The 21,649-nt window shown below is 32.1% G+C and overlaps 1 protein-coding gene across 1 annotated transcript in view; it reads right to left on the bottom strand.

Moving 5' to 3' along the window:
- The window catches only part of LOC100378182 (RING-type E3 ubiquitin-protein ligase PPIL2-like), a 37,380-nt gene that overhangs the window by 2,180 nt on the left and 13,551 nt on the right, over positions 1–21,649 (bottom strand). The window contains exons 9-17 of the mRNA XM_002738441.4: positions 20,259–20,303; positions 19,234–19,309; positions 17,408–17,514; positions 17,119–17,208; positions 15,041–15,074; positions 14,325–14,442; positions 13,192–13,248; positions 4,388–4,520; positions 654–802 (exon numbers count right to left, since the gene is read on the bottom strand). Coding sequence (XP_002738487.2) covers positions 654–802; positions 4,388–4,520; positions 13,192–13,248; positions 14,325–14,442; positions 15,041–15,074; positions 17,119–17,208; positions 17,408–17,514; positions 19,234–19,309; positions 20,259–20,303 — 809 coding nt within the window. The remainder of the gene's footprint in view (positions 1–653; positions 803–4,387; positions 4,521–13,191; positions 13,249–14,324; positions 14,443–15,040; positions 15,075–17,118; positions 17,209–17,407; positions 17,515–19,233; positions 19,310–20,258; positions 20,304–21,649) is intronic.

Raw genomic sequence — 21,649 nt, 5'->3', positions numbered from 1 at the left:
GCATGTTTACATGAATTATGTGAATCAAGCAATATTAAGTCAACAAAAAGGTTTTAATTCTCATCATCAAACACATCAGATTTTAGATTTTGTCAATCTAAACTAATCTTTAATGTATGTACTCAAAAGAATTATCTAATAAAGGTTAAACTTATCAATTGTAGTTGTGATATTAAATAATGTTGATAGAAAAAAAAAAATTAAATCCAAGTCAACGTTATTTTTCATAGTTTATTGTTCCCTTTTTTGAACAAAGTCTGAAATCAGGGATTATAAATTTTGGTTTTGTGTGTGCATGCTTTGATTGATCTCATTCAAATTTAACACAACAACCATGTATGATGAATTATATATGCATGTAGATTTTCATTATTATTTGATCAAATATGGCTGACTGGCGACCATTTTGGTCATTAACTTTGCCGATACTTAAACGCATCTGGAACCATTTCTTGAGAATAAACCGGGCAATTTCATTCAAACTTTGTATGATCATCATGCATATTAGGTTACAGGTGCACATTTTTTTCAAGATTCAGAAAATTAGCAGCCACATTGTTTTTATGTTTGAGCTGATTCCTCTAATATATTGTCTTATTCATTTGAAAGTTAGCACACAAGTACTCATTGCACCATGTAATAGATGATATCACCTGGCAGTAGCAGCAGATATGTATTTGCCAACACCTGCTCTGTAGACTGTAGGTGGTACATCAGATTTGGGAGCCACTGATACGGTAGAAGAAGGTTTATTCCTGGCAGCTTCTTGAGTTCTCTTGTCTTTTTCCCTTTCTTTCTTCAGCTGAAAATCAAAAAATGTTGGATGAAGAATTCATAAGATAAGAGTATAAATTATTGATATTTATGTACAGTGATATGAGATAATGATCGCACAAGATCTAAGCGCATGTAAATTTAACATATGCAATGGCATCACAGTGGACGCTTGAGAAAGTTTACCGTATTGTATTCACAGAAATGAGAGTGAGATTATTGCTGTATTAAAAAAAAAAAATACAAGCTTTGTGAATAAGCAAGGACATAACAGAAACAGCCTATTAAAGTAAGACGAACACTAGCCATTTTTTTCACATAATTACTCATTTGTATAAATCTATGTCTGTCTTGAAATTTTCTAATCATCTCACAATTCAAGTCAATTTCTCAATTTATGCGAGATCTTCATCGCCTGTCACCCCATCGTGTCTTACCAAAATGTATAAATCTTTGGTTGGATGAAGATTAAATCAAAAAAAACTCCCATGTGCTGAGTATTGGAAGCACATTTCAAAATGAAAAATTTGAGATTAGTTTTTCAAACAAGAAGCTTGGCAACTGATATTTGTCAGCTAGTTGAGATGTACAATGTGGAAACAATGTGATCCACATTATTGTAGTTTATAATACATACAGAAAATATATTTGATTTTATCTGTGGGTTGCAGTCTGAACTCTGATGATTAATTCTTAAAAAATCGGTGGAAAAGCCAAAAATTTAATGATTATGCGATTAGGTAATAAATATGGAACTAATGAGGTCCTTGTATTGTCTTGAAGCATTTATGTACCAGGTTTCATTGAAATGAGATGATTAATACTTGAAAACTGATTAAATTATTATGCAAATTATGTAGAAACAAGTCATTGTTAAATGACACAGTCCCCGTACAAAATTTTGTGATCTGACATATCAATTTGATGCTGATTAGATTAGATTGAAACCATTAATAGGAGTTGGATTTATAAACAAGCAGCCTATCGGCTGAGATAGCTCCGCTGTTAGCAATGCACATTTCAATTAAAGAACTGAAGACATCATTAGAAAATGAACAATATGAATAGTATCAAAGCAATCGGACTTACAGTTTTTAACAAGAAGTCGAAAATATCACTTTTTACCAAAAATTACAAAAATATTCACCAAAATAAATAGAGAATTGAAGGTATCATCACAAAACAAACAAATCTGAGAGAGGTCCACATGTAGTACCTATATATGTAATATCAAAGCAATCGGACTTACAGTTTTCAACAAGAAGTCGAAAATATCACTTTTTACCAAAAATGACAAAAATATTCACCAAAATTAGAGAACTGAAGATATCATCACAAAATGAACAAATCTGAGAAAGGTCTACATGTAGTATCTATATATGTAATATCAAAGCAATTGAACTTTTGGTTTTTAACAAGAAGTCGAAAATATCACTTTTTACCAAAAATTACAAAAATATTCACCAAAATTAGAGAATTGAAGATATCATCACGAAATGAACAAATCTGAGAGAGGTCCACATGTAGTACCTATATATGTAGTATCAAAGCAATTGGACTTGCGGTTTTTAACAAGAAGTCGAAAATATCACTTTTTACCAAAAATGACAAAAATATTCACCAAAATTAGAGAATTAAAGATATCATTACAAAATGAACAAATCTGAGAGAGGTCCACATGTAGTACCTATATATGTAATATCAAAGCAATTGCACTTGCGGTTTTTAACAAGAAGTCGAAAATATCACTTTTTACCAAAAATGACAAAAATATTCACCAAAATTAGAGAATTGAAGATATCATCACAAAATGAACAAATCTGAGAAAGGTCTACATGTAGTATCTATATATGTAATATCAAAGCAATTGAACTTTTGGTTTTTAACAAGAAGTCGAAAATATCACTTTTTACCAAAAATTACAAAAATATTCACCAAAATTAGAGAATTGAAGATATCATCACGAAATGAACAAATCTGAGAGAGGTCCACATGTAGTACCTATATATGTAGTATCAAAGCAATTGGACTTGCGGTTTTTAACAAGAAGTCGAAAATATCACTTTTTACCAAAAATGACAAAAATATTCACCAAAATTAGAGAATTAAAGATATCATTACAAAATGAACAAATCTGAGAGAGGTCCACATGTAGTACCTATATATGTAATATCAAAGCAATTGCACTTGCGGTTTTTAACAAGAAGTCGAAAATATCACTTTTTACCAAAAATGACAAAAATATTCACCAAAATTAAAGAATTGAAGATATCAACATGAAATGAACAAACCTAAGAGAGGTCTACCCAAGGTACATATACACCAAGTATCAAAGCATTCAGGCTTGTAGTTTTCAAGAAGAAGTCGAAAAAGTAAAACATTGACATGGACGACGGATGACGACGACGGACAATCACTCATATGATAAGCTCCGCTCGACAAAGTCGACAGCGGAGCTAAAAATTATGATTTAGTGCTTTTACACGAGAATTGGACATTGGGCAGTCATATTGAATCAAATTACAAAAATAATGTTCATGTTGATGTGTCTATTTGTATACTTTCTTTGTACAAAATTTAAACAGAACTGTTCTTTGTATTCATGGAAAAGTAGACATGGGTACCATGAAAAACAAAATGGCCACCAGTCAGCCATATTAGTTTGAATCATAGAAAAAATATGACATGCAACTATAACCCAATATGTATGATCATCATACCAACTTTGATGGAAATTGGCCTAGTCATCTCTGAGAAACAGTGCTTTTACATAAAAATTGGGTGTCAGCCAGCCATATTGAAATGAATCACAAAAATAATGTTGGTGCAGATGTATCTCTTGGTATACTATCTTTGTACAAAATTTAAACAGAAATGTTCATTGCATTCAAGATAAAGTAGCATGGGTACCATGAAAAACAAGATGCCTGCCAGTCGGCCATATTTGTTCGAATCATGAAAAAAAAATGACGTGCACCTACAACCCAATATGTATGATTACCATACCAACTTTGATTCAAATCAGCCCAGTCATCTCCGAGAAACTGCTGCGGACATGTTAGGTATCAGAAATAGCAAATTTTACATCCAAAATGGCCACCAGTAGGCCATTTTTTCTTGGATCATAAAGTAACTTATGTTACGCGCATATGTAAGACATTATGTATTGTCTTCATGTAAAGTCTGAATGAAATCCGTCAATGGGTGTCCGAGATATAGCTTCGGACGTACGTACGGATGAACGACGATTGGAACAAACCCAAATTAATAGTCCCCGTTTTCGGACTAATAATAACCCCAAATTGAGCAGGTATGTGCATTGTCCTAGTGCATCTATGTATCAAGTTATTTTGAAATGTGATGATTAGTACTTGAGATATCAGTGGAAAAGCTGAAAATTGACTAATCATACAAATTAGCTAACTATTATATAGTAGTAAATACTTTTCCTATATTAAAGTAAAGTCATTTCATTGAATGAAAAGAGTGCGCGATACATGTTAAGAAATGGGTGAATACACATGCTTTGGAGAATAAAAACAAAAGCACAATGTTTTTTTTGTTTTTATTTGTGATAGCCAACCAAGAATCCATATAAACTAAAATAAATTACCTCTGCATTAACTTCATCAAAAGGATTAACAAAGACTGATATTGTGTCTATTTTTATTTCTTCTTTTGGTCTGTCTTTTCGATCAGTCTCAATAGCCTCCATGGCACTTAAAGTTTCCAAACCACCAACAATTCTGCAAAGAAAAATTAATCAACAGATATTTATAGTACAAATGAGTGAAAAGTAACCAGTAAATGTTATCACTTTTGGAAAACTATATTTTGTGACAATATTTTTAATCATAATGACAATCACATATTTTATACTTTTCTCATTATTACATGGTCAAAGTATCAGCTGAAAAAATGTGAATAATAAAATACAAATAAAAATAAAAGGGAATTTTTTATCAAAAACAAAAACAGAAAACTAAATAAAGCATCTCAAATATCATTATGTTCACAATATTTCAGGTCTACACGTTTACAACATTTTAGGATTATGTTCACAATATTTCTCAGCTATGTTCACAATATTTCAAGGTTATGTTCACAATATTTCAGGGTTATGTTCACAATATTTCAGAGTTATGTTCACAATATTTCAGGGTTATGTTCACAATATTTCAGGGTCATACTCACAATATTTCTGGGTTATGTTCACAATATTTCAGGGTTATGTTCACAATATTTCAGGGTTATGTTCCCAATATTTCTGGGTTATGTTCCCAATATTTCAGGGTTATGCTCTCAATATTTCAGGGTTATGTTCACAATATTTCAGGGTTATGTTCACAATATTTCAGGGTTATGTTCACAATATTTCAGGGTTATGTTCACAATATTTCTGGGTTATGTTCACAATATTTCTGGGTTATGTTCACAATATTTCAGGGTTATGTTCACAATATTTCAGAGTTATGTTCACAATATTTCAGGGTTATGTTCACAATATTTCAGGGTCATATTCACAATATTTCTGGGTTATGTTCACAATATTTCAGGGTTATGTTCACAATATTTCAGGGTTATGTTCCCAATATTTCTGGGTTATGTTCACAATATTTCAGGGTTATGCTCTCAATATTTCAGGGTTATGTTCACAATATTTCAGGGTTATGTTCACAATATTTCAGGGTTATGTTCACAAAATTTCAGGGTTATGTTCACAATATTTCTGGGTTATGTTCACAATATTTCTGGGTTATGTTCACAATATTTCTGGGTTATGCTCACAATATTTCAGGGTTATGTTCACAATATTTCAAGGTTATGTTCACAATATTTCAAGGTTATGTTCACAATATTTCTGGGCTATGTTCACAATATTTCTGGGTTATGTTCACAATATTTCTGGGTTATGTTCACAATATTTCAAGGTTATGTTCACAATATTTCAGGGTTATGTTCACAATATTTCAGAGTTATGTTCACAATATTTCAGGGTTATGTTCACAATATTTCAGGGTTATGTTCACAATATTTCAGAGTTATGTTCACAATATTTCAGGGTTATATTCACAATATTTCAGGGTTATGTTCACAATATTTCAGGGTTATGTTCACAATATTTCTGGGTTATGTTCACAATATTTCTGGGTTATGCTCACAATATTTCAGGGTTATGTTCACAATATTTCAAGGTTATGTTCACAATATTTCAAGGTTATGTTCACAATATTTCTGGGCTATGTTCACAATATTTCTGGGTTATGTTCACAATATTTCTGGGTTATGTTCACAATATTTCTGGGTTATGTTCACAATATTTCAGGGTTATGTTCACAATATTTCTGGGCTATGTTCACAATATTTCAAGGTTATGTTCACAATATTTCTGGGCTGTGCTCACAATATTTCTGGGCTATGTTCACAATATTTCTGGGCTATGTTCACAATATTTCAAGGTTATGTTCACAATATTTCTGGGCTATGTTCACAATATTTCTGGGCTATGTTCACAATATTTCTGGGCTATGTTCACAATATTTCAAGGTTATGTTCACAATATTTCAAGGTTATGTTCACAATATTTCTGGGCTATGCTCACAATATTTCTGGGCTATGTTCACAATATTTCTGGGCTATGTTCACAATATTTCTGGGCTATGTTCACAATATTTCAAGGTTATGTTCACAATATTTCTGGGCTATGCTCACAATATTTCTGGGCTATGTTCACAATATTTCAAGGTTATGTTCACAATATTTCTGGGCTATGCTCACAATATTTCTGGGCTATGTTCACAATATTTCTGGGCTATGTTCACAATATTTCAAGGTTATGTTCACAATATTTCTGGGCTATGCTCACAATATTTCTGGGCTATGTTCACAATATTTCAAGGTTATGTTCACAATATTTCTGGGCTATGCTCACAATATTTCTGGGTTATGCTCACAATATTTCAGGGTTATGTTCACAATATTTCAAGGTTATGTTCACAATATTTCAAGGTTATGTTCACAATATTTCTGGGTTATGTTAACAATATTTCTGGGTTATGTTCACAATATTTCAGGGTTATGTTCACAATATTTCAGGGTTATGCTCACAATATTTCAGGGTTATGTTCACAATATTTCAGGGCTATGTTCACAATATTTCTGGGTTATGTTCACAATATTTCTGGGTTATGCTCACAATATTTCAGGGTTATGTTCACAATATTTCAGGGTTATGTTCACAATATTTCAGGGTTATGTTCACAATATTTCAGGGTTATGTTCACAATATTTCTGGGCTATATTCACAATATTTCTGGGCTATATTCACAATATTTCTGGGTTATGCTCACAATATTTCTGGGCTATGTTCACAATATTTCAGGGTTATGTTCACAATATTTCTGGGCTATGTTCACAATATTTCTGGGTTATGTTCACAATATTTCAGGGTTATGTTCACAATATTTCAGGGTTATGCTCACAATATTTCAGGGTTATGTTCACAATATTTCAGGGCTATGTTCACAATATTTCTGGGTTATGTTCACAATATTTCTGGGTTATGCTCACAATATTTCAGGGTTATGTTCACAATATTTCTGGGTTATGCTCACAATATTTCAGGGTTATGTTCACAATATTTCAAGTTATGTTCACAATATTTCAAGGTTATGTTCACAACATTTCTGGGTTATGTTCACAATATTTCTGGGTTATGTTCACAATATTTCTGGGTTATGTTCACAATATTTCAGGGTTATGTTCACAATATTTCAGGGTTATGCTCACAATATTTCAGGGTTATGTTCACAATATTTCAGGGCTATGTTCACAATATTTCTGGGTTATGTTCACAATATTTCAGGGTTATGCTCACAATATTTCAGGGTTATGTTCACAATATTTCAGGGTTATGTTCCCAATATTTCAGGGTTATGTTCACAATATTTCAGGGTTATGCTCACAATATTTCTGGGTTATGTTCACAATATTTCTGGGCTATATTCACAATATTTCTGGGCTATGCTCACAATATTTCTGGGCTATGTTCACAATATTTCAGGGTTATGTTCACACTATTTCTGGGCTATGTTCACAATATTTCTGGGCTATGTTCACAATATTTCAAGGTTATGTTCACAATATTTCTGGGCTATGCTCACAATATTTCTGGGCTATGTTCACAATATTTCAAGGTTATGTTCACAATATTTCTGGGCTATGCTCACAATATTTCAAGGTTATGTTCACAATATTTCTGGGTTATGTTAACAATATTTCTGGGTTATGTTCACAATATTTCAGGGTTATGTTCACAATATTTCAGGGTTATGCTCACAATATTTCTGGGCTATGCTCACAATATTTCTGGGCTATGTTCACAATATTTCTGGGCTATGTTCACAATATTTCTGGGTTATGTTCACAATATTTCTGGGTTATGCTCACAATATTTCAGGGTTATGCTCACAATATTTCAGGGTTATGTTCCCAATATTTCAGGGTTATGTTCACAATATTTCAGGGTTATGCTCACAATATTTCAGGGTTATGTTCACAATATTTCAAGGTTATGTTCACAATATTTCAAGGTTATGTTCACAACATTTCTGGGTTATGTTCACAATATTTCTGGGCTATGCTCACAATATTTCTGGGTTATGTTCACAATATTTCAAGGTTATGTTCACAATATTTCTGGGCTATGCTCACAATATTTCTGGGCTATGCTCACAATATTTCTGGGCTATGTTCACAATATTTCTGGGTTATGCTCACAATATTTCAGGGTTATGTTCACAATATTTCAAGGTTATGTTCACAATATTTCTGGGTTATGTTAACAATATTTCTGGGTTATGTTCACAATATTTCAGGGTTATGTTCACAATATTTCAGGGTTATGCTCACAATATTTCAGGGTTATGTTCACAATATTTCAGGGCTATGTTCACAATATTTCTGGGTTATGTTCACAATATTTCAGGGTTATGCTCACAATATTTCAGGGTTATGCTCACAATATTTCAGGGTTATGTTCACAATATTTCAGAGTTATGTTCACAATATTTCAGAGTTATGCTCACAATATTTCAGGGTTATGTTCACAATATTTCAGGGTTATGTTCACAATATTTCAGGGCTATGTTCACAATATTTCTGGGTTATGTTCACAATATTTCAGGGTTATGCTCACAATATTTCAGGGTTATGTTCACAATATTTCAGGGTTATGTTCCCAATATTTCAGGGTTATGTTCACAATATTTCAGGGTTATGTTCACAATATTTCTGGGCTATATTCACAATATTTCTGGGCTATGTTCACAATATTTCTGGGCTATGTTCACAATATTTCAGGGTTATGTTCACAATATTTCTGGGCTATGTTCACAATATTTCTGGGTTATGTTCACAATATTTCAGGTTTTTGTTCACAATATTTTAGGGTTAGGAAACATGCATGACTGCTTTCTCATATGATATCCACCCACGTCAAAAAATAATATTTTGGGGCCCACAGTGACATATACCATGCATGTAAGTTTACTTACATGAAATTCGAACATGAACTGCACGACGACCATCGCCCTTATTATCTAAATTTTCATAAATACAGCTTAGTCTGGAAAATCATGTGCAACCAACCACACATGGATGTATTATAACAGCTAAATCATGTGACTTAAGTTGATCAATACGCAGCTACATTTACCACTGAAAACCTGTCACACGATCAAAAACATTGGTTCAGATATCAAGAGGACATTGTCAAATTGCTACAAATTTACCAAGCACTTTAGGCTAATTAATAACCAATGAATAATAACTATGGAACCATAATGGTGAAAATATAAATGGAAAAAATATAAATTACTAAATTTGCTATATAATTATTAATCAACACAAGTAAATTGCTACCTTTCACAAAATATAATTCATATGTTTTTCATATTTTTTGCAAAATGTTTTATCAAGATCTATAGTCAAAAGTAATTTATGCCCATTTAGTGTAAAATCATAAAACAATTACGGTATATAAAAAATACATAAAAATAAGTACTAGTAAAACATTTTGAATTTTCTAGGTGATCGGTTCCTGAAAGCACTCCGCTATCAAATGGAGGAATGTTAACCATGCAGGCAGACGTTAAGATAAATAAATGCAACCAAAATTTTGATGAGAAATAATACAGTGTCATAAAGGGTTGAACCCTGGGACTAGAGTCAATAAAGTGGTCTATCTTGAAATAAATTGTTACAATAAATAAGCCATTTGGTCAAAGAAAGAAAAGGGGTATACTCCCAAAATAATTTTTTTAATATTTCTGCTAGTTATTTGCTCAAATAAACACCATTGCATATAAATGCAATTGTACATGACCATTATTTCTTTAGATACAAACAGAATTCATAAGTGCGGGGAAAGTAAACAAATTTGACATCCTTATTAGACAGACAGACTGCAGCAATGACAGCAGAATGTACAAGGTCCACAAGTTGTTGTTTGAGAAGCAGCCATGAAATAAGACATGATATATGTGCCCTTTGCAGGAAAACTACATACAATGCAGACATGCTCTAAATATCTATTTCTCGAATTTACTCAAATTCTCAAATATCCAACTAATTGTTGTTTCACTTTTATTGTAGCTAAAATGTTGTGGGTTGGCAGAGGGGTAATTTTCTAAATTTCAATAAAATTAGCTGATTTGCCAGCAACAAGTCATGTCTACGGCAGTCTACAGCCAGGCAGCATTAAAATCTGATTATACATTATTGCCAGACACACAATAAAAAGAGAGTTCAAACTCCTGACAGTCCAATTATCGCAGGAAAAATTGTGGCATTTCTAAAATTAATATTTAATCTTTTAGTACTATCAGAATATAATATTAAGATAAATATTTATCAAAGATGTCACTTAAAGTGGGACTATTTGGTTGCAAAAATTTACAATAAGCAGGAACCTTTCAACAATGAATAAATGCTTAAAGCATATTATTTAAGGAATCAATTGCTTCTTGTGACCCATCTTTTGACATCGCAATAAATGCTACCCATTTAAATTCAAATTTCATGCTCTTAACCTAAATCTATTATTTTCACTTGGAATTAATTTACGCTATTTTCGCTGATGGAATGATTCAGTGAAAATAAAATCTAGTGAATATACCATTTTTCCTATATTTCAACTCATTAAAAATCAGTGAGAATAAATTCCATACAAAACACCCAAAAAGTCTTTTCGGGGAAAATTAATTCCAGCTAAAATAAAGTTTTCTACAGTATATATTGAAAAAAAAGGAATATATATCATATTTTGGTTCTTAATATTGAATAACTAATTAGTAATTTATAAAACGTCACTAGACAAATCCTGACTAGGCTTTAGAGTATTGTACCATAGTATGTTGACATTAGAATGATGTCATCACATATCATATATTACAACACTGGTTAGTGGAAAAACAAGTGAGATTCAGACATACTAAAATAAGCAGAATTTGATTCTACTACTGCAGGTTTTATTTACTTATATATCATCAGACTGCTGACAACAAGCAGATATCAGACATAAAACAGGGCAATAAAAAATTGCCATTGTTGTTAGGTTAACCTGGTGGTAAATATTGTGAATGATATTTTCACGTTTTTGTGAATATATAACATTCCTGAGAACAGAATTTTGCAGACATAACTGTGAATTAGTGTCTTTGGGACCCAGAAAAAATATTCACTGCTGCAATAATTTGTGATTTTCACAGACTTAGGAAAATCTGTCTCTTGAAAAATTGAAGTGGTCTACAGAAAACTCAAGAAATTGATATACATGTCAACAATACTGAGTAAAAAATAGTTTACTGGAATGACTAACATGCCCTTCAACATAAAAATATAAAATTATATATTGAATCCTTTCAATGATCGTTTTCCCAATACATAAATATTTCGATTTGGCAATCACATGATTTTTGAATTCTAAACTTATGTTGTTGGCAAAATGTAGAAATGATAATAATCGGTCATAATAGTAGATTATTAGTAGTAGTAGTCTGTCATTTTGTATAATTGTGATTTTAATAAAATTTGGTCTCAAATACATCTTTGAAATTTCTTCTCTGTCAATACCTCAAAACCACACAAATTCTTGCTTGCTTACTGAGAATAAAAATCATGATAGCAATGCTCTTAAATTGTGAACATGCCAAAACCAGACACATTTGATCAAGACATCTCATCTCAGTATTGTGTGACTGTCATTAGATAAATCCATATTGTCCATGTAACATTCTAGATTTCTATTTTTGGATCCAAATTTGCCATAAATTTTTCCCGACAAAATTTTGTTGAAACATTTGGCAAATTTTTCTGTAATTTTCTATAATTCCTTTGTTAATTTTGGAGCAAGTGGTAAAAATGTTATATTTGCTACAGAATTTGAGCAAAATTTTTGAAAAATTTGAATAGTTGAATTTGCTGTCCAAATTGTAACAGCAAATTACGAGTCATTGAATTTTTGCCATAATAAACGTTCACAGTTAAATAATCTTATAATGTTCACAGATATTAAATTTCACAAAAAATTACTGATTAAAGAACAACAATTACATCTGCACGTTTTCCTGGACTCAATAAATCACCTCTCACGAAAGCAAAGCAGTTAACACTTCTACAATATATAAGCTTACAAAAATAATCTGACATTTAAAATTACAATGTTTAAGAATAAAAAGATTATAAGCAATACATGTATGAATAATGTAGATAATGGGGTCTTATGATTTCATAGTACAGTCCCAGGGGATGACAGCTTCCCCTTTAAGGTTGTTTCTTTTCATAAACATTGAAATTCACACTGTATTAAATATAAGCTTCCTTTTCAAATTTATTGATTACAGTCACCTCATTCACGGATATACGACTTAGTTAAATACAGTAATGACCTTTAATAATTGATTTTTTTAATCATTGTCGTATTACTTCATTAATTTAATGAATACGATAATATTTATGAGATTTCAGTGTGAGAAGCAAACAAGCATGAATTAATTATCTCCCTGCGTACAATGGTCATTCGGAAATGAATAAAGCGTCAATGAACTCCAACAAAACATATAATAGTATATTTACAACAACAATTTAATATATCACACAGTAAAAATGTTTTACATATTGCAAGCCCATATAGGACAACATTATCAGACATCTTTCTTGAAATAAGAGAGAAAATAAATTATAAAATAAACTGCTATGACAAGATAAATTTTGTTAAAAACGGTACTGGTCATAAAAGCAGAAAGCATATATTTTTTTTTTTCAAATAAAATGAAATATTTTATCTTCTGAATAAAAACCTTTTCTGTGGCGGTTAAAAACAAAAAATTAAATTAAATTAAATTAAAATGAGCTTACCTGCCGAATACAGTGTGCTTGTTGTCTAGGTGTCTACATGATCGGAAAGTCAGGAAACTGACGAGAGAACGGATTAAATTACGAGAATTAAAAAAAAATTTAGTATCATGGAAAGCCTTACAATGTGTATAGTACAAGACCCAGTCGCTTTCTGCACACAGTCACCTATCGTGTCAATGCTCTATCATGCAGAGTTACCTAGAAATTTGCATAACAAGCAATTTTGAAAATTAGCTAAATTGCAATGCAAATTTGTCCGACGTGCTAAAAAAACACTCGCTCACATTAGCCAATAAAGTAAAATGTTTGATTTTATAAAATGAGCAAATACGGAGGTTGTCATGGTGACTAAAGTGATTGTGTCTCCGAACACTTAGATATTATTTATGATAGTCTATGGTTTTGAGGGTCACTTAAAGGTAAAAAAACAACACCCATTTAAGGCCTTAGAGGGCGCTGTTCAAATATGATATCTGTATTATTTATCCGACTAAACTATATTTTTTAAATCATTTAAAGACTCATTTTCAGCAACCAGTGTCAGCAATATATCAAATTTATCTAAAATTAAGTTTAGAACTTTTAAAGAAAAAAACATTGTAAAGAGCATGATTTGAAATAAAGTGAGATAATATTGGTAATTGTAATTTCTATCCCATAATTCATTGCAAACAGACTCACTACAAGCCCAGTGAATACAGAAATTGACTTTGCCTCAAACTATGATGAAAGTCAGTGCTTTTTATGATCTGGCGTATACATTCTGTCTGCAGTGGTTGCCACTAGCTCTGATTACACTAAAAATGTGAACTCTAATTCACTTATTCACTAACAAATATAACTCCAATTACCAAATACATTGATTTTGACAAAGTGAAAATACTGTTATGAATTGTTCATAGAAGGTCTGCAACTAAAAGTGAAATTTAAAAAATATCAATACAGGAAATACTCAAATTCTAGCATAGAATAATTGTAAAAATACTGACACAAATAAAAATTCTTCTAAAATGTTTCTAATGATAAAACATAATACAGTATCCTAACATTCAGTTCATTCAATGTATCTTATTATTAAAAATGAAATGAAAAAAAATATAGAGAAGGAATGTACAAGAAAAAATAATACTTACAACTGTGATTTATTTGTGTTCGTTCCTGAGTTTGCCATACTCAAAATACCACGTCCTGAATGTGTCAAATTAGGTTTGAATTCATCTTTGAAAGGTTTTCCCCATGCAGACTCGCCACCTGAAACAAATCACCCAGACATTATTAGATTTATTATGCCAAAGCCCACTATACTACACCTTTATTTAGATAATACATCACGCACCAGATAGATACTACAAAATGGTATAAATCTTTGCTGAGGTAAGGATTAAGTGAAAATAATATCCAGCGAATATACCTTTTTTCCTATATTTTACTTTAAGGTCGCCAAAAATCAGTGAAAATAAATTCAATACAAAACACCCAAAATGTCTTTTCAGTGAAAATTAATTCCAGCTAAAATAAAGTATTTTACAGTAACAATGTTTAATAAAATATACATTGTAGTTTCAGAAATTACACTTTCGCTCGCCTTTTGGTGATCAAGCTGGTTATGTGATTAAAAGTTTAACCAATCGTTTGCTGAAAATGTCTGAAAAGACAGCCGAAAACAGTAACAGCAGGTGATACTTTAACACTTGTTATCACCATAGGCTGTATTACTCATTCATCTTCAGTTCATGGATAATAGCCCAATATAAAGCCATGGGTAAACTACATTATAGCTCTAAGTACAAGTGATTACCAGTGAAAACCTTAAGCATTCAAATGTCAAAATCATTAATAATATACTTACCTTTTCCTGTACCTGTTGGGTCACCTCCTTGAATCTGAAGTTCAAAAGAAATATATAAATTACAAGCAAAAAGTGACAACCATAATCTTATCTCTAGTAATTTTGGTGTATGTTTAAGATAACTGTATTCTGTAGAACCCTTAATATACCGGGGTATATAAACTCTAAACATCCTTACTTTCATCAAAACAAATTTTCACAAATTTTGTGAGTTAGTAAAAATAGTTTCAGTGACTTTCACAAAATTTTGTTATTACGAATTCAAAAAAATCCTGAAATCACATAAAACATAAAAATTTCTAGCAAGGAAAACTATTTACAGTCCTTTCATACATGTATGAACACTTAATGACCTGTTCTTTACTCAAAAACTATTTTCCTATTGAAAATGTGTATTCATCAGTGATGTACAAGTACTCCGAGTAAAAATGCCATGGTCCGCACTTCACATTAGTCGATATGGGGTTCAATGCAATGTACCTATACTCGAAATGCCACTATCGCCTCTCTACATCCAGTCGATATAGGGTTGAATGCAATGTACCTATACTCAAAATGCCACTATCGCCTCTCTACATCCAGTCGATATAGGGTTGAATGCAATGTACCTATACTCAAAATGCCACTATCGCCTCTCTACATCCAGTCGATATAGGGTTGAATGCAATGTACAAAGAATGCCACGATTGCCGCTCCACATCCAGTTAATGTGGGGTTCAATGCAATGTACACAAAATCCAAAGACAATTTTTTTAGATCTTTGAAAACTGATTGGGCTTTTATTTAATAAATAAAATTCAAACTGTGATTCTTTATATTCAGTGTAAATATAATAGATTATACAATGTTGAGGTTACATCAAGTATCATTTTCCTTAACCCTAATGTTGTATTTCTGAAAACTGCTAAATTCTGAAAGACTGCGATCACTTCATGGGTGTGTTATTAGACGTGTGATTTATTGAGCAATGAACACATGGTCATTCAAACACAAGTACACAATGTGACAATAATGAGATGCATTTCCATAGCGATATATAAAGGAAGATGAGTTGATAGATGTCGTACATAGAGTCAAATCTGATATAGTGACATGATGAAATGATCACTGTTAGTATTGTATACATTAAATTTGGGTGTGGTTCTTACCCTGTGTGTTATAAATGTACTAAACAATGCAGGGTGTGAAGCGTCAAGAAACCAGGGGCTATACACACATACAAGGCACAATGCTTTGATATATGACTAGATGACAACTTTTGTTAAAGTTGCATTCCTACTTTGCAAATATGTGAAACTGTCGGGGATGGGTTTGAAAATTTGTTTATTTCCATTCAAATGTTTACATTTATTCGCTTCGAGTACATTGATATTTCACGCGTTCGAGTTGGTGCCGAAACGACGTTGTTATATTGTTTCAAATTTCTAGTTGCTCGTATGTCAGTCGTGCGCAGCATTTTCAGTCTCATCTTAGTGAGCAGTGTATTTTGACGTGTATGTTTCACCAGTGAACAAAGAAGTGTTTTGTGGGACCCACTCAAGCATATATATTTTCTCAACCACAGAAACATCTCAGAACAAGATAAAAACATAAAATATGTAAAAATTATGTTGTTTTTGATAAAATTGATTAATCATCATGTAAATTTGGTGATTAATAAAACCCAAATGTTTACCTAAAACTAATCAGGTCTATGCATAGTCTTAATCTTTCCCTTACCTGACTTCCTTACACAAATTTTTCTGCAAATTTGTCTTATATTCTTCAATATTTCTGGAAATAAACCCTCATTTTGGAGCCAACATACAAAATTTTGAATCAATTTTCAGTTTTTACTCAAAAAAATTTGACAGACAGACAGACAGACAGACAGACAGACAGACAGACAGACAGACAGACACATATACCATTATATACAGACGCATTAACTGCAAAGACTCCCATTGTGTACTTGAAAAATCAATTCGATGATTTGCAATGAAATGCACGTAAAATTCACTTAGTTCCATAATGAGTGAATGTTTTCTGTCACATGCAAACACTTGATGCAATATCTGCCACGTTTATTTCATACTCACCATAAAGTTCCTTATAGATCTGTGAAACACTGTGTCATTGTAATATCCTCTTGAACTCAACAACATGAAATTTTCACATGTCTTTGGAACCTGGGGAAAAAAAAAAGAAACGTAATAACAGCCTCAACAAATGTAAATGGGAAAAAACAGTGTTGACAAAAGATGTATTGAACAGACATTGTGAGGCATTATAATCTTACATCTTAATATCACAGAGCCTCTTATAAAAATTAGGAAGGAGGATGCCGCAAAGTATGAACAACAACAGTACAGAGAGAAAATTACGTACCATATCACAGTGTAATTCTAAATTGAGCTGGCCTTTATTTGTAATTATTCTGACATATCCCTTCTTTTTGATTCGTTGATAACGCACAATATCTTCATCAATCAAAGCTGATAAAAAAACATGATTCTGTATGTATGAAATTGAATTACTGGGACTACATGTTAGGAGTATGTGGCCATCGAGGTATGTACGACCTAGAAAAAGTGCCATATGCGAGTACCAAGTTGCGAGTCGCAAATAGCAAAATATGCCATATGCTAGTGGTAAAAACGACATATGCGAGAGGTAAAATGTATCATTTGCTAGTAGCAAAAAAGCCCTATGCGAGGGGTAATACAAAGGCCAGGAAAACTGGTGTATGCGAGGGATGGAGTCATTTGCCAGTTGCTCAACGACTGGATTCGTTTGCTTATAATATAATAACGTACGTTCAAATGTGTTTATCACATTAAAATCAAATATTTACCATGGTTATGAAATGATGCTGTTGAGGCTTTTACTTTAGGGGTGGTTCACATATAAAAATAATGGTAGCAAATAGGTGTCAACGCGATCTAGCCAAGGTGTCAACCGGCGCACGTACTCAACATTACAGTCGAACAGTGTACGCAGATTACATTGCGAAGATCACAAATAAAAGCAGCTTTAACTACTATTTCCAGTACTTTTTATTTATTATTCATTTAAGTGTTGATATCAAAAAGTTCGTTCAGTCGTTTGCATAGAATCCGTGTAGCAACCGTGCTACTAGCAAATGATACATTTTACCACTCGCATTTGCTGTTTTTACCACTAGCATATGGCATATTTTGCTATTTGCGACTCGCAACTTGGTACTCGCATATGGCACTTTTTCTAGGTCGTACATACCTGGGCCATCGTTCTAATGCATAATTCCAGTCAGTCAATCAGTCGAATACATGCAAAGTTCAACCATGTTCAACTGAAATTGAATCTTGGCCGATAGCTTTGTCTTCTCCATTGAATTCAGAAACACAGGATGGACTTTTTCAGATCTCAAGGCTATATATCATCCTGATTCTGGTACAACAATTAACCTAGCTGAGTCAAATACACCTGTCAACAAACGAGCTGCTTTTAGGCGACTAGAGCAGACAGTAGGGTTGGGCAGCCAATCAGGCAAAATCTTGTATAATCTTATGGCACCAGAGGTGATCTTTGATTGGATCACAGACTGACTGCATGTGTGTATGTATGCTTTAATATACAAGTACAAAGGTTAAGGAGTTCCTTAGACATATCTATGTATGAAACTGAATTCTTCAAAAACACAAGAAATTGCTACCTGTTTGCCATTTTGAATCGAAATGTAAAAAAAATGTTCATGTTTAACCATCACAAAAAATAAAAATAAATGTATTTGACACCAGTAACATGTTCAACGAGCATATTCAATTAAAAAAAGTCAGTCTAAGCATGTTTGAACTGCTACCAGTCGGCCATTTGAAATCAAAATACAATGTATACAAAAACTGGATATCCCCGACACCCAACATAAACATCAACCTTTATACCAAGTTTGAAACAAATCAATGTAAGTTTGTCAATTTTAGTGCATTTTTAGATCAAAAATGACTAGCCAATCTTGATATCATAAAATCAATGCAATACTTTTATCAATAAACATTAATCAATCATTCATGCCTGCACATGAAAATATATGACTATGAATTTAAAAGTGGCAGCCATTTTGAAATGGTCATACAAAAAACATAATGTAACTATTGGGCCTTATTGAAATGAAAGTCTATGCAAGAACCCACTATTTTTTTAAATTTGTGAGGGAGAGGAATATGCCAACTAACCTGCTTCGTGTTCAGTTTGCGGTGTCATAGTTGTTGAGGTGAAACCTGCAGCAACTGCTCCTGTACTGTAATGAGCCTTAACAAACAAAAAAATCTCTTCAGCAAAAAGAAAATGACAATCTACAGATCCGTAACATCAGTTGATACATTCAATCTTTCACATGCTCTATCAACTTGATTAACTTAATATTCTTGTCAGATATCATCAACCAATCAGATCCCATATTACAAACTGCATGCACATAATAATCAAGTTAAGTGTTCAAAAAAATGCTATCTGATTGGCTCGACCAATCTTGTCAGTGGAGAGCTGTGATTTCAATGTATAATACTAATGCTGTCTTGACACCAGACTACACTTAACACAGAGTGCGTAACTTTACCCAAGCCACGCAAATTCATCGATACTTTGTTCTCACCAACATTAGGATAATTAACATAATAATAATCAATACAACTTTTTTAAGCTCTGTCATATAAATAAGCACACTGGTGCCTTACAGCAGAAGAAAAAATACAGAAACGAATTATCAAATGCGATAAAGAACATACTACATAAAATATAATAAAGTACCCTTGTAAAAATTCTGGTGACTGTGTATAAAAAGTTATAAATCAACTTGATTAAAGTCAATTGGTGATAGAATATTACTACCGGTATGTATTTTCTTTGTTTATTTTTAATCAAATTTACATTATTTCCATTGCCGATAGGTCTTTATCAAAATTATAACAAAACTATGAGTTCAAGTTCATGAAAGGTGACAGGCGTTGAATTTTGCCAAAGTTATAAAGGCAGTAGACAAACCATTCTTGGACAAAATTTGGTAAAAAGTTTTTCAGTATACAGTTTGTTTGATATATTTTGAGTCAATGCCATTGGCCGAGCTATATGCTACTTGAGTATGTATACTCATTTGTTACTCATTTCTAACATAACAAAGATTACCCAGACAAATACCAGTCAAACAGTGACTTTAATAACTGTTTTATATCCATACTGGTTCTGTTAAATCAAAACTTACAGCATTAATGTTGTCTGCTTTTTTCACTTCTTCCTTTTTATCATCCTGAAATACAAAAAGACATTATAATAAATCTGTGTAAACAATGTGTATTTAACAAAATTCACCGTAGTTCCAACAATTTTGCTACGCTGTGGGCATTTCTATCCCATTGTCAACTATTTTTTTAATTTATCCTATAAACAAGAAGACAAATAGCAAAACGTGACTTAAACGACAGACTGAAAAAAAAAAAGTTGTAAAAAGAGGCAATATCATATAAAGTTCAGTTTGAACATCCCTTTTGCAATGGTTTGATCAAACAAATCTGACAATGTATATATGATGGTAGATGCTTGCATGTTTAACAATGACATTTTTGTAAATTATTGGATATTATTAGTGGTTTTTCTAAAGTTTCCGGTTTGAAACCAAATTATGAAAAATGTAAAGTGATGCGTATTGGGTCATTAAAACATACTAATTTTCATATTGAGACGTCACATCCTTTAACTTGGGTTGACGGATCTGTTGATGTATTGGGTATTCATATTCCTGACGATTTATCGCAGCTAGTCACACTAAATTTTAATACTCGTCTTGAGAAAGCGAGGAAAATACTGCAGCCATGGAGAGGTAGGGGTCTTACGTTGTATGGTAAGATTATTATAATTAAAGCATTAGTGAATTCTCAATTTGTACATCTGTTCATGTCACTTCCCTCGCCCAATGAGCATTTTTTTAAAAAGTATGAAACCTTGGTGTTTCAGTTTTTGTGGGGAGGTAAACGTGACTGGGTTAGAAGAAACACAGTTTACAACACGTATGATAAGGGCGGTCTGAATTTAACCAATTTGAAGGTTCTTAACGATTCTCTTAAAGCTGCTTGGATACCAAGGCTTATTCATGTGAAAAGTTCTTTCTGTAGTAGATTTTATAACTATCTTTTAGATAGCTTTGGTGGTTTTTTGTTATATTTATCACACCTTAAAGAGAAAGACCATACAATATTGGACCCTTTATATTCTAATTTCTTAAAACAAATTCTTACAGCATGGCTGTGTTATAATTGTATTGAATCAGAACCTACGATTGAAAGTCTTTGTCAGGAAATCATTTGGAATAATTCTAATATCCGCATAAATAATATACCAATAGTTTGGAGAAGTTTTATTGAGCATGGTATTGTTTTTATTAATGACCTTCTTGATGAGAACAGTAATTTTCTAGCATTTGAACAGTTTATTTTACAATATGGGAATGTATGTACCCGATACAAATTTTTTCAGTTAAAATCTGCCATTCCTTCAAAATGGAAAAATCTCATAGCTGATTGTGCTGGAAAAAAATTATGTGTATGTAAACCAAACATGCGTAATTGTAAATGGCTAAGTGGTGATAAAATTAATAAA

The sequence above is a fragment of the Saccoglossus kowalevskii genome, chromosome 16 (genome assembly GCF_978046115.1).
Source record: "Saccoglossus kowalevskii chromosome 16, keSacKowa6.1, whole genome shotgun sequence".
NCBI lineage: Eukaryota > Metazoa > Hemichordata > Enteropneusta > Harrimaniidae > Saccoglossus > Saccoglossus kowalevskii.
The sequence above is the reverse complement of the archived record's forward strand: the minus strand, read 5'-3'. Positions and strand labels throughout refer to the sequence as shown.